Genomic DNA, 16,596 nt, shown 5'->3' on the forward strand with positions numbered 1-16,596 from the left:
TATATATATATATATATATAATTTGATATTTCCTTAGATAACTGATCGAAGACTCTTTGAAGTCTCTCAAAATTAGTATATGGAACTTAAGTAGAAAATGTAAGGTGAGTTGACAATTTATAAGCGATCAAAATTTAAATGAATATTTAATAAGCAAACAAATCGAATATACATCTCGAACAATTAAGGAACTATTTGTTAATTATTTGGTTCATTTCCACCCTGACAAGCAGGTGTCCTTTTTAATTTGAATAAATAACTCCAGTAGTGACTAAATTTCTCCAATTGTCTCTAAGAGGTTTAAGGACATAAAGTTGAAACTTCACTCCAATTTGCTTATTTCCAACATGTGATGATGTTTTACATTTAGAAGTTAAGCTTGTAATCATAAACTTATTCATATTTAGGTACTCAGCACATTAGTCGTTTATACATCACTTTTTTAAATCTGAAAAATCCATGCACATAGATTACATCAACAAAACCAAATCTTCGATATGTCACCTAATGAAGAAGCTTTTATAAACAACAACAGAACCCTCATCATTTAGTAATATGGTGTTGGATATATAACAAAACCATTTTTCACTTTATCGCCAATCCACGATTTCCCGTATCAAATTCCAAATCCAGCTCTGCGCTGTAAATCCTTATGCTACCAATAACCTTATGTTTAAAGTTTTCCCCAAAGAAAGGGTTATTTGCACTTAACTATCCCAAAGATTACCTCATTTTTAACTTTGATACCCCAAATTTTTTTTCCCGAAAATGCCCTTAAGTTCAACAAATTTTAACTTTGTAATCCAAAATCAAACAAATATTAACTTTGACACCCAAACTTTAAATTTTTTTTTTTATTTTGGGGTATCAAAGTTAATTTTGTTGAACCTTGGGATATTATTTGGGCGAAAAAAAATTTTGGGGTTATCTAAGTTAAATTTTTTTGAGGTCTGAGGTATTTAGGGCAAGAACAAACTTTGAGATATAAAAGTTAAAAGAGCAGTCAACTGTACAGGTAATGTAAAGAGTCACGGACTAATGGTAAATTTTACCAGCTCACAGTTTCCAAGGATTTTCTTATCACCAGGGTATCCCTACAACCATAACAAATAAAGCATATAAACAGAAAATAAGGGGACTAAACAAGCATAGTACTGAATGATGAACAGAGATGAAGTTACTATCTGCACCTTGAGAAGATCCATTTCCTCTTTGGTTGGACAAAACTTTATAAGATTTTCCACTTGATCAACATCCAAGATAGAATCATCCAATGCTAAAACAGCACTCTGAGGAAACATCTCATTGTCAAAAGCTCCAATTCAAGAAAACATGCTTATAATTCTATGACGAAATGGTTAACTTAGGGCATAATTGTAAATGTAAAACTATGAAATAACATGAAAAAAACATTTGAGTTCTTCATGTGAGACAGAATGAAGGCTGTTGTAAACATCCGATAAGATACATCTCGCAGGATTGTTAAAAATGAAAATCTCTCACATCTCACATTGGCAAAGTAATTTTAACCCAAAAAAAGTGATGTCTAAAATCCTTAGATTAAAGTAACGCTTACAGTACCTAGATTAAAGTTTGTGAATTTTAATAAAATTCTTCGAATGTTGATAAGAAAAATTACTTTAGCTGGCATCCTTCCATGAACTAGACCAAAATCAACTTAAAATTTGACTTCATCAAAATTTCATCTTATCAGAAATTCTATTTTCCAAGTGGAAATCAATGTTTAAAGATCAGCTGGTACCTTTTTTCCAACATCCAAGTAATTTTTCATTGTTAAGTCTCTTGCATTAAGCAATAATCTCACAGATATAGAACATATTAACCAGATTAATTTCACAAACAGTTGCATCAGCCAGCAAGTGCAGCCATTGAATTCCTCTTACAAATGAAGTTTGATTAGCCAAACAATTCGGATATTTTCCTCCAAATCCTTCAACATAATAAAATAACTTGAGTTAAAATGAAAATTCTAGGAAGAAGAAAAAACATGAAAGTTTTCATAAACCTATCATAAATTATTAGGAATTTTACACACATATACTGTAAGTTATTTGTTTAGAGACAAATATCGCAAACTTTTCAGCTTCACATGCTATACAAATGTGGCAAATTTTGGATATCTTTGCTCTTATTTTCTATACGTAACTACTATGTGACTTTCTATCCCTTCTTTCAAAAATATTAAGGATAGTTTTGACTTGCTAACAACATTGGACGTCCTTAATGTGGTTCGGGTGCTTCTCTGATAGTATGTGGTTCTTCTCTATATATATGCAAGTTTGTGGAGTTTTTCTCTAATAAAAATAGTCTATGGTTCATGGACAAAAAGAGCCTAGCAAAAATGAGAATGTTAAGATGGTTTTATGGTTATACACTAAAAGATAAGATAAGAAATGAGCGTAATCGTAGGAGATTTGAAGTTTCTCCTATCGAGGATAAAATGAGAGAGAATTGATGGAAATGGTCTGGCCATATACAACGGAGGCCAATAATGCAACAATTTGAGCAAACAGGACTACAACTAGACCTAAAAGAACTTGGTTATAAACAATTAATAAGGATATGATTAGTAGAACTTGGTTATAAACAAATAATAATGATATGATTAGTAAACTTATCAGAGAAGACGACCCACAATAGAAATGAATGGAAGATTAGGATTCATGTAGCAAAACGCAAAATATTGGGGTATTAGCTTTGTTGTTTGCGTTGTTGTTGTTGCAATAGTTTATGGTAGTTCTGTGCAAAACCCCTAATAGTTCATGCCAATTTTCTTAAATTTACCCAAAAGTGTCCTGCTCAAAATATAAAACTAAAGAGAACTTAATAAGAAGATTAGACATTGCCACAAAGAAAGGACATATAAGATCAAGTGCAATTTTTCAGCCTGTGTAAGTTTCATGACAGTGATAGATCCACATCAAGATTGCACTTAGACTTACCATCATATCAGGAAGTGGAATCTTGACATTCGCCAGCATAATTTCAATGTTATAGGCCCTCTTTAGATCAATCTAGAAACACATATAAAATTGAAACCTACAGTTAGAACTAAAAGAATCAAATATGGACAAAAGAAAACATGATGAAAATACAATTGAGAATCTAAGATGATCATGATGAAATTATACTCCTAACTTCATTTATACAAATATAAAAATGGCCGAATGAATACACGGTATCAAATGCAGCATAGAACAATCAACACGTAAATTATTCAAAAGTTCACTGGCTGGACATGATTCACAGTCATCCATCCACCTCACCATGACATGGTTGACTGAAAGTTTGGGAGGTATACATTCGTATGCACATGTAACATACATTTAGCAAACACAAAAGAAAACACTTAAGGGACATTAGCTTGACCTTCACTGCTGGAGTACAATTGAGAATCTAAGATGAACATAATGAAATTATACTCGTAACATTATTTATACAAAAAGTAAACATGGTCTAATGGATCCACAGTATCAAATGCAGCATAGAACATTCAACGCGTAAAATATTCAAAAGTTCACTGGTCGAACATGATGCACAGTCATCTATCCACCTCACTATGACATGGTTAACTGAAAGTGTTAGATATAGGTGCCCTGCAGGCAATAATTGTATATTGTAACAGAATCTATATGAATATAACATCCTTGTTTAAAATGGTAGTATGCTATTTTGGTCAGATTTATCTGGTATTTTAATACAGATAAAGTCCTTAAAATGATACTAGACTATCAGACATTTTGGATATGATCGTAATGAAGAGATCTGATTTGTCGCTAACGTATATTCTAAAATATTCCTAGTCGATGAAGTGTTGAAATGGGACATCATCACTTTGGGAAGACTAGTGTATACTCTATTTCTCTTTTGGTAGGATGATGATCCATCTCTTGGATCATTGATGTGAGACATCAAGATATAGTATACAGGTGACTCATTAGTGAATGAGTTGACTGAATAACTCACTCAGAACATCTAGTTGGTAATTATACTTAACTGTCAAATAGAAGTTCTCAAGTGATATAGTACATAGTAGTCTCTTGACCTGAGGCATGAGTGTAATATCTTACATGTCAGTATAGATGTACTTAGACTTTTACCTAACCACAGTTCTCATTGAGTTGTGCATAACGGTTCTTATTGGGTGCATCCCGAGACATAAGTAGATATTAAGATGCCAAAATGGGATTCGTCTCTCCCAGTATGAGGGGTTGATGTCATAAGATTGTTTGATATAACTATAGCTAGGAAATCCTTGTCCGAGGTAAATAAGATAAACTGAGTGTCAGTTTGATCTTATAGGTTATGAGTTTAATATCAACAAACACTAATCAAGCTATTAGGGTTTGACAGTTTTCCATACTCTAGGCTTGATATTTTGACATGATTTGACGAAGAGACCGGAGTGTACAATATTATCATTGAGTGGTCCTGATATAATTATGTTAGCATCTTGCAGACATTTATCACAACTTATACCCGGGTAGTCTTCATGTGTAGCTAACACCTCTGTTGTACTTGTGGATATCATCCACTACCAAGTTCTTAAGTTGGGCCCTAGAGTCACACCAAGCGCGTACTTGAATCCTATGAAACACAATTTATAGAGTGATGCGTATGATTGATACGCATATATGATTTTATCGGATACACATAAACAGTTATGTATATCGATAAAATCGGAATGCTATGAGCTTAGGAAATAAATTCTAGTATTTTTCCTATAAAGTTAACTTTTAGTCAACTAGTTGACTTTTTGGTCAACAGTTGACTTTTGGTCAACTCATTGACTTTTTGGTCATATGATGACTTATTAATCAATGATTGGAAAATTACAAAATATCGTATTTATGAAATACAATATTGATTTGGTATTCTCATTTATGAAATACACATACCATGTATAATGAGTCATGAGATGAGTCATTTAGTGGTATGGTTTGAGCACATGGTTTATTAGCACATGGTTTTGAAATGTAATGATTCATAAGATGATTCATTGCATGACTCACTAGATTAATCATTGATATTTGATGATTCATTGCATGACTCATAGGATGAGTCATTCATGTCATGAACACATTTCACTCTATAAATATGAGCTCTCTTTCTTATGGAAAGGTTAATGAAAAATTGGCTAAGTGGTTTTTCCATAAGAGAATAAAAGAGAGCTCTCCTCTTACTAATTTCTAGCAATCTTGAGTAAGAGAAAGTAGTAGGATTTTAAAGTACCCCGGGGTGGATATCTTGCCTTGTGTCTCAAGAAGACTCCGATTTTATCAAGCTCACTTGAAGACTTGGAGATCCACTACGAGGAGATTTACTACTACAAGGAGCAAGAGTTAGGGGTTGTTCGATCTTCCATCGAATCACGCTTCAAAAGTATGACTTTATAACCCTTGTATGCTCTCTTTAATATAGGGATTATGTTAGATTTAATTAGAATGGTCCTATAATGTATTTCATGCTCTCTACATGCATAGCATAATTATACATATAGTCTTCCGTTGCGTATTTTGCATGTATGAAGCATGGATTCCCTTCATGGTATCAGAGCCATGGTTCCATCTAATTAAATCTTAACATGCATATCTAACTCATAGAGGACTTTGTTCTTGCTTCTAATTACTAGTTTAATTAAAAGATGTTTTAATGAAACTAGTTAATTTATTCAAGTTGTTTTGTAATAAATTATACTAGTTGTTGATTCAAAAATGTGATTTTTGGTTCATATGTTTTTAGGAGTAAAAACACTTGTATAAATTGCAAAACATTTATTTACAACTAGTGTAGTTGTATGTTAGAAGCATGATAGTCTTATTTGAGTTAGGATAATCCCTATGTTATCTAGTTTTCCAATTTGTTGCATAACTAGATAGATGCATATTTCTTAATGTTGATTAAGTTATATGTTTTATATCATCTTGCATGGATGTTATGTTTATGGATGGTAGTGGACAACGATTCTCTTGCATTTATTGTATTGATGTAATATAGCTAAAAATGTAATATTATTTTTGACCTCTTTCCTCCCCGAGCACTTCATGTGTAGCTAACACCTCTGTTGTACTTGTGGATATCATCCACTGTCGAGTTCTTAAGTTAGGCCCTAGAGTCACACCAAACGCGTACTTAAATCCTATGAAACATAATTTATAGAGTGATGCGTATGATTAAGACGCATATATGATTTTACCGGATACACATAAACGGTTATGTATATCGATAAAATCGGAATGCTATATGCTTAGGAAATGAATTCCAGTATTTTTCCCATAAAATTAACTTTTAGTCAACTAGTTGACTTTTTGGTCAACTCATTGACTTTTTTGGTCATGTGATGACTTATTAGTCAATGATTGAAAAATTACAAAATATCGTATTTATGAAATACCGTATTGATGTGGTATTTTTATTTATAAAATACACACTTTATTATACCTTGATTAATGAGTCATGAGATGAGTCATTAAGATGGTATGGTTTGGGCATATGGTTTTAGCACATAATTTTGATTCTTCATGACTCTTTGTATGACTCATGAGATGAGTCATTGCATGACTCATGAGATGAGTCATTGCATGACTCATGAAAGGAATCATTACATTTAGATGACTCATGGCATGACTCATGAGATGAGTCATGACATATCTCACCCTATATATATGAGCTCTCTCTTATGGAAAGATTAATGAAAAATTGACTAAGTGATTTTTTCATAAGAGAATAAAAAAGAGAGCTCTACCTCTTACTAAACTCTAGCAATCTTTAAGTAAGAGGAAGTAGTAGGATTTTAAAATATCCCGGGATGGATATCTTACCTTGTGTCTCAAGAAGACTCCGATTTTATCAAGCTTACTTAAAGACTTGGAGATCCACTACAAGGAGGTTTACAACAACAATGAGCAAGAGCTAGGAGTTGTTCGATCTTCCACCGAATCACGCTTCGAAAGTAACCCTTCAAAGCTCTTGGTTTCTCTCTTTTTTATAGGGATCATGTTAGATTTAATTAGGATGGTCCTAGCTTGTTTTTCATGCTCTCTACATGCTTAGCATTATTAAAAAAATAGTCTTCCGTTGCGTATTTTGCATGTATTTAGCACGAATTTCCAACATGGTATCAGAGCTATGGTTCCATCTAATTAAATCTTAACATGAATATCTAACTCATAGAGGTCTTTGTACTTGCTTCTAATTACTAGTCTAATTAAAAGATGTTTTAATGAAACTAGTTAATTTATTCAAGTTGTTTTGTCATTAGTTATACTAGTTGTTGATTCAAAAATGTGATTTTTGGTTCATAAGTTTTAAGAGTAAAAACACTTGTATATATTGCAAAACACTTATTTACAACTAGTGTAGTTGTATGTTAGAAACATAATAGTCCTATTTGAGTTAGGATAATCCCTATGTTATCTAGTTTTCTAATTTGTTGCATAATTAGATAGATGCATATTTATTAATGTTGATTAAGTTATATGTTTTATATCACCTTGCGTGAATGTTATGTTTATGGATGGTAGTGGACAACGATTCTATTGCATTTATTGTATTAATGTAATATAGCTAGAAATGTAATATTTTTTTATGATCTTTTCCCTCCTCGAGCATGGGCTACGCCTACGGGTTAAGGCACTTGCTCACCGATCATGGGCTACGCCTACAGGTATAGGCCCTTGTTCGGGTGTGTGGGGTATGGTTGTTTAGTTTAGTTATTTTATTTATAGCTTTTATTTTATATTCAATGTAATATTATTACCCATCCTACGAGGTGGTTTTTCCATAATAAATGGGGCTTGTACGTCCTATGTATATGTGATTGTAATAATATAGGATTTGCAAGGGAGCTAGCACTGCAATGAGTTACAAATTGCTTACCAAAATGTAATTAGTGTAATTATATTTTATTCTTTTAAGTTGTCCACTACCATTCCATATTGCTATTATATAAGATGTCAATACAATTGGGTGCTATATTCTGTAAAGTTAATATCTCTATCTCACTAGAGAAATAGTTTTTTTATTAACATTGATAGCGTTAGTGTGGAAGTAAAATAAACCTAAAGCAGTTAAAAAAATGTATTTAGAACAAACTTTTAACTAATGTCAAGGAAAGTAATTATGAAAATATAGCTCATGGGGTGATGCCCAACTTAAGATTAGGGGTAATGCCCAATCTTTCGCATTATAGTCTTAAAGAGAGGTGATTACTTAATTAAGATCCGATGAAATTCCCGGTGAATAGCTCGGAATCCTCCCACCAATCTTGCGCTTACCTGGCTAGTTTAATTGTTGCAAGTATAAATATAGAGCATCTTTTAACTATATCAAGTTTGATTACGGTAAAAGATTTGTGAAATCGTCCATAGCCCTCCATCATTTCAACTGAATACTATTAAGCTTATAAATACTATATTTGTTGGCATACGTCAAGGCATAACTATTCTATGGCTAAGTAGTATTCATCTGTATATTAGATATAAGATAAGGATAGCTTAAGTTGGTTATGCGACTTTGTTGGCTTACGTCAAGAGTTTGTATAAGTTAAATTTAAGCCAGTTAAGAAATAATAGGTCCAAACATGACTAGCATTTTATGATTTGTTAGCCTACGTCAAGGTCATAAAAGACTAGGGGTAAAATCATATCAAGAATTACAAGAGTGTAAAAGACAAAAGTTCTCTACTAATTATTGAATGTATCAACTTGTTAGCATACGTTAAGGTTGATGCATTCAATGATAATTGGATCTTGATCCCACTTGAAAATAAGGGGTTGTTTTCCGGTCACCTCTTATAAGGTTTTGAGGGACTCGAAAAATAGTGGGAGGCATAACTTAGATGAAAATGATCCAAATCTATTTTATGTAATTGAACATCTGCTAAAATATTTTTTTCCTCTCTTTTAGACCATTATATCTGGCTTAAAAATCATATCAGAACAGAACAAATTAACCAGTCCTAATTACATAGACTGGTTGAGAAATGTTAAAGAGTATATATCCAGAATTCTTAGCCTCACTCATCAAGAAGAAACAGGATGCTGCTTCATCTTCAAATGTGTTTGTTACTCAGAATTGTTTTTCTATAAATCTTACATCTTGGGTATTAGATGCCGGATCAGCATCTCACATCTGTAATTTGTTACAGTGATTGAGAAGTTATAGGAAACTTGGAGCTGGAGAGATGACCCTACAAGTTGGCAATGGTGCAATAGTTGCTGCACATGCAGTAGGGGATTTTCATCTAGTTTTGCCAAATAGAAATGTTTTGATTTTGAAAAGCTGTTATTTCGTACCAACTATGATGTGCAATATAATATCCATATCTTTATTAGATAAAGATGGATATATATTCAAGTTGGAGAACAATGTTATGAATATCATATTTAATCAAAAGTTGATTGCTTATGGAACATTGTGTAATGGCATCTATATTCTTAATCAAAACACAATTCTGAATACTCATCACACTAATAAAAGAAATCACTCGGTTATGAACGACGCTTTCTTATGGCATTGCAGACTTGGTCATATTAATAAAGAAAGACTTGACGAGCTACATAAACATGGATATTTAGATCCATTTGACTTTGAGTCTTATGATACTTGCAAGTCTTGTCTTAAAGGTAAAATGACCAAGACTCCATTTACAGGAACTGGAGCAAGAGTTACAGAACTCTTAGGACTGATACATAGTGATGTATGTGATCCTATGTCTACAATGGCCAGAGGTGGTTACTCCTACTTTATTACTTTTACTGATGATTTTTCAAGATTTGGACATGTGTTTTTGATGAAACACAAGTCTGAAGCATTTGAGAAATTTATCGAGTATAAAAATAAAGTCGAGAACCAAACGAGCAAGAAAGTTAAAATTCTTCGATCGGATCGAGGAGGTGAATACTTAAGCTCGGAATTCTTGGAGTTTTTAAAAGAGAATGAGATTCTCTCTCAGGTTACTCCACCCTTTACACCACAACATAATGGCGTATCAGAAAGGAGGAATCGTACCCTATTAGATATGATATGTTCCATGATGAGTACCGCTGAGTTACTTTTTTTCATTCCGGGGGTATGCGTTAGAAACAACAGCACACTTACTGAATAGGGTTCCAACTAAAGTAGTGTCTAAACCTCCGTATGAGATATGGAGTGAGAAGAAACAACATCTTAATTATATTAAGATTTGGGGATGTCATGCTTATGTAAAAAAACAAGATCCCAAAAGTTAGAGGCACGCTCAGTATTGTGTAAATTTGTAGGATATCCAAAGAATTCTACCGAATATCAATTCTACCATATCGATGAACAAAAGATAATTGTTTCTCGGTTTGCTACCTTCTTGGAGAAGGAATTTCTTAAAAAAGAAATTAGTGAGAGCATGGTAGAACTGAAAAAAATTTCAGAGATACAAATTAATACTGATAATTTAGTAGAACCAGCAAATTCAGTTATACCAGAAGAATCTCAACCACTCCGCAGATATCCAAGACGGTCTCATGCACCTAAGAGACAATATGATTTTCTCGTTGAAGGTAGCATGTTAGATCACGTCATAGATGATGACGAACCTTTAAGTTATCAGCAAGCATCTCAGAGTAGGGACTCTGTTGCTTGGCATGATGCAATGAAATCCGAAATAGACTTTATGTACACCAACAAAGTATGGATCTTAGACAATGCTCCTAAAGGGGTGATACCCATAGATTGTAAATGGTTGTTTAAGAAAAAATTAGGTGTAGATGGGAAAGTAGAGACTTTTAAAGCTAGACTGGTAGCTAAAGGTTTTCGTCAAAGACCTGGTTTGGACTATGATGAAACCTTTTTTTCAGTGGCTATGCTAAAGTCTATTCGGATCCTACTTGCTATAGCTGCTCACTATGACTACGAGATCTGACAAATGGACGTCAAAACTGCATTTCTAAATGGTGATTTAGAAAATACATATATATGTCTCAACCAGAGGGATTTGTAGTCAATGGGAGCAGTGAAAAAGCATGTAGGTTACTTAAAGCCATTTATGGACTGAAGCAAGCATCGCGGATATGGAACATCTGTTTTGATGATGCTATCAAAGAGTTTGGTTTCATCAAAAATCCAGATGAACCATGTGTGTATAAAAGGATAATTAGGAGTATAGTATCGTTTTTTATTTTGTATGTAGACGATATACTCTTAATCGGTAATGACATACCGTCATTACAAGCGCTTAAAATTTGGCTATCAAAAGATTTTTCATGAAAGATTTGGGTGAAACATCCTGTATACTGGGTATTCAGATATATAGAGATAGATCTAAAAGGATATTAGGATTATCCCAATCTAGATACATTGGCAAAGTGCTAAAGCGATTTAGCATGGAAAATTCCAAGAAATGTTCCGTACCTGCATCTCCTGGAATCTCGCTCTCTAAAAAGATGTCTCCCCAGACTGATGAAGAGAGGAAATGCATGAGTCTAATTCCTTATGCCTCGACAGTAGGATCAATCATGTATATCATGTTATGTACTAGACCGAATATCGCTTATTCACTCAGTTTGGTAAGTAGATATCAATCTAATCATGGAGAAGAGCACTGAAAAGCGGTCAAAAATATACGTAAGTATCTGAAAAGGGCTAAAGAGTTATTTTTGATATATGGTAAAAGTGACCTCTAAATAGAGGCTTTTTTCGACTCTAGCTTTTAGAACGATATCGATGATAGTAAATCTGTTTCAGGATATGTTTTTACCCTCAATAGAGGGGCTGTCAGTTGTAAAAGTTCCAAACAGGATACAGTAGCAGACTCTACTATGGAAGCCGAATACATTGCGATAAATGATGCAGCCAAAGAAGTTGTCTGGATGAGGAAGTTCCTTTCAGAGTTGGAAGTTGTTCCCACCATTAAAGATCTAGTACCTTTATACTGTGATAGTAAAGCTGCAATAGCTCTGACAAAGGAACCCCGGTCTCACCATAAGTCCAGACACATTCTGAGAAAGTATCACTTGATCAAGAAGATAGTTGATCGCCAAGAGATCAAGATTGAAAGTGCTGACACAAAAGATAATATAGTAGATCATTCACAAAGGTAATTGCTCGTACATAATTTGAAAAACTTATTGAGCTATTGGGTATTAGGTACTATAATGATTGGCTTTAGTACAAGTGAGAGTTTGTTAGATATAGGTGTCCTGCAGGCAATAATTGTATATTATAACAGGACCTATATGAATATAACATCCTTATTCAAAATGGTAGTATACTATTTTGGTCAGATTTATCTGATATTTTAATACAGATAAAGTCCTTAGAATGATACTAGACTATCAGACATTTCGGATATGATCGTAATGAAGAAATCTGATTTGTCGCTAACGTATATTCTAAAATATTCCTAGTCGATGAAGTGTTGAAATGAGACATCATCACTTTGAGAAGACTAGTGTATACTCTATTTCTCTTTTGGTAGGATGATGATCCATCTCTTGGATCATTGATGTGAGACATCAAGATATAGTATACAGGTGACTTATTAGTGAATGAGTTGACTGAATAACTCACTCAGAACATCTAGTTGGTAATTATACTTAACTGTCAAATAGAAGTTCTCAAGTGATATAGTACATAGTAGTCTCTTGACCTGAGGCATGAGTGCAATATCTTATATGTCAGTAAAGATGTATTTAGACTTTTACCTAACCACAGTTCTTATTGAATTGTGCATAACGGTTCTTGTTGGGTACATCCCGAGACATAAGTAGATATTGAGATGCCAAGAAGGGATTCGTCTCTCCCAGTATAGGGGTTGATGTCATAAGATTGTTTGATATAACTATAGCCTGGAAATCCTTGGCCAAGGTGAATAAGATAAACTGAGTGTCAGTTTGATCTTATAGGTTATGAGTTTAATATCAATAAACACTAATCAAGCTATTAGGGTTTGACAGTTTTCCATACTCTAGGCTTGATATTTTGACATGATTTGACGAAGAGACCGGAGTGTACAATATTATCATTGAGTGGTCCTGATATAATTGTGTTAGCATCTTGCAGACATTTATCATAACTTATACCCGGGTAGTCTTCATGTGTAGCTAACACCTCTGTTGTACTTGTGGATATCATCCACTGTCGAGTTCTTAAGTTAGGCCCTAGAGTCACACCAAACGCGTACTTAAATCCTATGAAACATAATTTATAGAGTGATGCGTATGATTAAGACGCATATATGATTTTACCGGATACACATAAACGGTTATGTATATCGATAAAATCGGAATGCTATATGCTTAGGAAATGAATTCCAGTATTTTTCCCATAAAATTAACTTTTAGTCAACTAGTTGACTTTTTGGTCAACTCATTGACTTTTTTGGTCATGTGATGACTTATTAGTCAATGATTGAAAAATTACAAAATATCGTATTTATGAAATACCGTATTGATGTGGTATTTTTATTTATAAAATACACACTTTATTATACCTTGATTAATGAGTCATGAGATGAGTCATTAAGATGGTATGGTTTGGGCATATGGTTTTAGCACATAATTTTGATTCTTCATGACTCTTTGTATGACTCATGAGATGAGTCATTGCATGACTCATGAGACGAGTCATTGCATGACTCATGAAAGAAATCATTACATTTAGATGACTCATGGCATGACTCATGAGATGAGTCATGACATATCTCACCCTATATATATGAGCTCTCTCTCTTATGGAAAGATTAATAAAAAATTAGCTAAGTGGTTTTTTTCATAAGAGAATAAAAAGAAAGCTCTACCTCTTACTAAACTCTAGCAATCTTTGAGTAAGAAGAAGTAGTAAGATTTTAAAGTATCCCGGGGTGGATATCTTACCTTGTGTCTCAAGAAGACTCCGATTTTATCAAGCTCACTTGAAGATTTGGAGATCCACTACAAGGAGATTTACAACAACAAGGAGCAAGAGCTAGGGGTTGTTCGATCTTCCACCGAATCACGCTTCGAAAGTAACCCTTCAAAGCTCTTGGTTTCTCTTTTTTATAGGGATCATGTTAGATTTAATTAAGATGGTCCTAGCTTGTTTTTCATGCTCTCTATATGTTTAGTATTATTATACATATAGTCTTCCGTTGCTTATTTTGCATGTATTTAGCACGAATCCAACAGAAAGTTCAGGAGGTCTACATACATATGCACATGTAAGACGCATATAGCAAACTCCAAAGATAACGGACATCGACTAGACCTTCACCGCTGGAGATAGTGTAAAGACGTTAACATGAAAAATGCATCTTAGGAAACCATTCAGTGGATAATGCTTGGCAAAAAACAAAAGTAATACTTACATGTCATAGTGAGTCAAAAGAAAAGTGGGGTCTTAGAAAATGCTTAAAGTATTTTCTTACTCGTTGTTGTTGTTGTCTCATAATATGCTTTAAAGATTTTCCTACTCATCCAGTCAATCACCCCATCGGATGTTCCACGCCATTAGCACATATCCATGATGCCCCGTCACAATATTAGTCCCACATCATGTACTCACAAGAAATTAGGAGGGTTTATTCAGTAAAGTCAAGGGATTCAAGTGCAATATTGGCTAGACAATTTTGCAAGTGGATTGAGTCAATGCATGTGTTGCACTCGATAGGTACCACAACTCACATCACAGACCCGGGGCGTGACAAATGGTATCAGAGGAGTTAACCTGCTAGAAATATGGAACTAAGAACATACAGATCTAAGTGCTACATCGTGTGACTACAGTGGGAGATAACGATGGAACTTATAAGAGTCATCCGATACTGGGACGGCCCAATTGACAATGTCACAACAAGAACCTCACATATTTTAGGTGGGATGATTGTAATGGCCCCTCACAATATTAGTCCCACATCGGGTACTCACAAGAAAATAGGAGCATTTATACAGTGAAGTCAAGAAATTCAAGTGTAACATTGGCTAAGTCAATTTTGACAGCGGATTATGCCAAAGCAAGAGCTTGACATTCTGGATAGAAGGCCCCATAATAAATTATGGAGTTAAAAGCTTATCACATAATACCCATCAGTGTTCTCAAACAACTTGGACAGTTAAAACTTCGGGAACATAACAAGTTTCCTATTTATATAATAAAATCAAATATAATAGAGGTGTATACCAATTAAAGCTTCCCATGTGGCCAATATATAGTTTGTGAGGGTAATAAGAAAATTTAAAAAAGAATCGAAAATTTGAGGTGATTTGCAAGAAACCCTCTAAACTTTTGGAGGAAAGAGGGCATCATCATAATGAAAAGATGAGAGTAAAGGTGAAGTTGTCCTTCAAAAGATATTAATGTCATTTCATTCTATGCAGCTAGCTCCCCTCCATTATTCTCTCTCTCTCTCTCTCTCTCTATATATATATATATATATATATATATATAGATATATATATATAGAGAGAGAGAGAGAGAAAGAGAGAACGAAAATTTTCCTTAAACAATCAAAATTGCAAGAACAATTTTTTGAAATTAATGCATTTGCCCGTTAAAAACACAACTAGCAAAAATTAAAGGTTTTTGACCCACACCAAACAAACAAATAAAGTAATTTGATGGTTCAGTAAATTACTAGGTAAATTAATTGGTATAGGCTCAAAAGGATAGAAACATAAAGATGAAGAAAAATATATATGAAAATGATATTCATATTATGCAACAGAACTGATATATCTCTTCAATTAAATTATACATAAGAATATTTAGCAAATATTATCTCTTAATTATAATAATAATATTTTGTGAAAATTATCTCGTAATTTAAGACTTAATTTTTTATACTAACTATTCAGTTTTTTAATAGTATGCATATTGCATGTGTAGTTTAACTAGTCCATTTTTCAAGAAAAATTAACCTCTTAGTAAAATTGTAAAAATCTCCCCTTAAATTTCTCTTGTTTTCATCTTTTTCTTGACAAACCCCAGAACAGAATTTCCCACAAAGTTCAGGTGGAACTTTTCAAAAAATATGTTGTGTGAAACTCCTAAGTGTTTTTTTTTTGGATTTTCTCTATTTTTTAAAAGTTCAGACAGGTTTCGTGAAAAATCAACACAATCACAACGTTTTGTGAAATTTACCTTAATAAGAAACATAAAAACACATAATATAAAATAAATAATAGAAACCAACTTGAAATAATTGAGTAAATGATTGTTCAATCTTGATATAGCACATAATATGAGACCAACTCATTCATCCTTCCACTTTAACTTAGTAGTTCATACTAATATTAAAGCTCAACTAATGTTACTTGCAACTGATGCATGCATCACTCATCCTTGTGTTATATAATATCTAATTCAGAAACCAGAAAAGGGGAAAATTAACATAGATAGGTGTGTAAAATCAAGCGTGCATAACAACAAAAATGAGGGGGAAATGCTTTCAAAACCTAGGCCCTCTCAAGCGAGTGACACCCCCAAGTTGACTAGTTAAATATGAAACACGGTACAAATTTTCCCTCCACCTTTTTATGCCACTTTATTTTTAAAAATACTAATATCCTTGTATCCCTCTTCTTTCTCTTTCTTCCCACGACCCACCAGAAATGCAATGTCTTGCCT

The 16,596-nt window shown here is 33.4% G+C and overlaps 1 protein-coding gene across 11 annotated transcripts in view; it reads right to left on the reverse strand.

Moving 5' to 3' along the window:
• LOC109823004 (formin-like protein 5) overlaps nucleotides 1–16,596 on the reverse strand; it is a 48,296-nt gene that overhangs the window by 24,255 nt on the left and 7,445 nt on the right. For 10 of the 11 annotated variants that reach the window (XR_002242369.1, XR_002242371.1, XR_002242372.1 and 7 more), the window contains exons 6-8: nucleotides 2,964–3,035; nucleotides 1,191–1,289; nucleotides 1,053–1,094 (exon numbers count right to left, since the gene is read on the reverse strand). Coding sequence is in view for 6 of the 11 variants with exons in the window: in XM_020389318.1 (XP_020244907.1) it covers nucleotides 1,053–1,094; nucleotides 1,191–1,289; nucleotides 2,964–3,035 (213 nt within the window). In the remaining 5 variants the exon portion in view is untranslated. The remainder of the gene's footprint in view (nucleotides 1–1,052; nucleotides 1,095–1,190; nucleotides 1,290–2,963; nucleotides 3,036–16,596) is intronic. The other variant, XM_020389317.1, reaches the window with a different exon arrangement.

The sequence above is a fragment of the Asparagus officinalis genome, chromosome 8 (assembly GCF_001876935.1).
Source record: "Asparagus officinalis chromosome 8, Aspof.V1, whole genome shotgun sequence".
NCBI lineage: Eukaryota > Viridiplantae > Streptophyta > Magnoliopsida > Asparagales > Asparagaceae > Asparagus > Asparagus officinalis.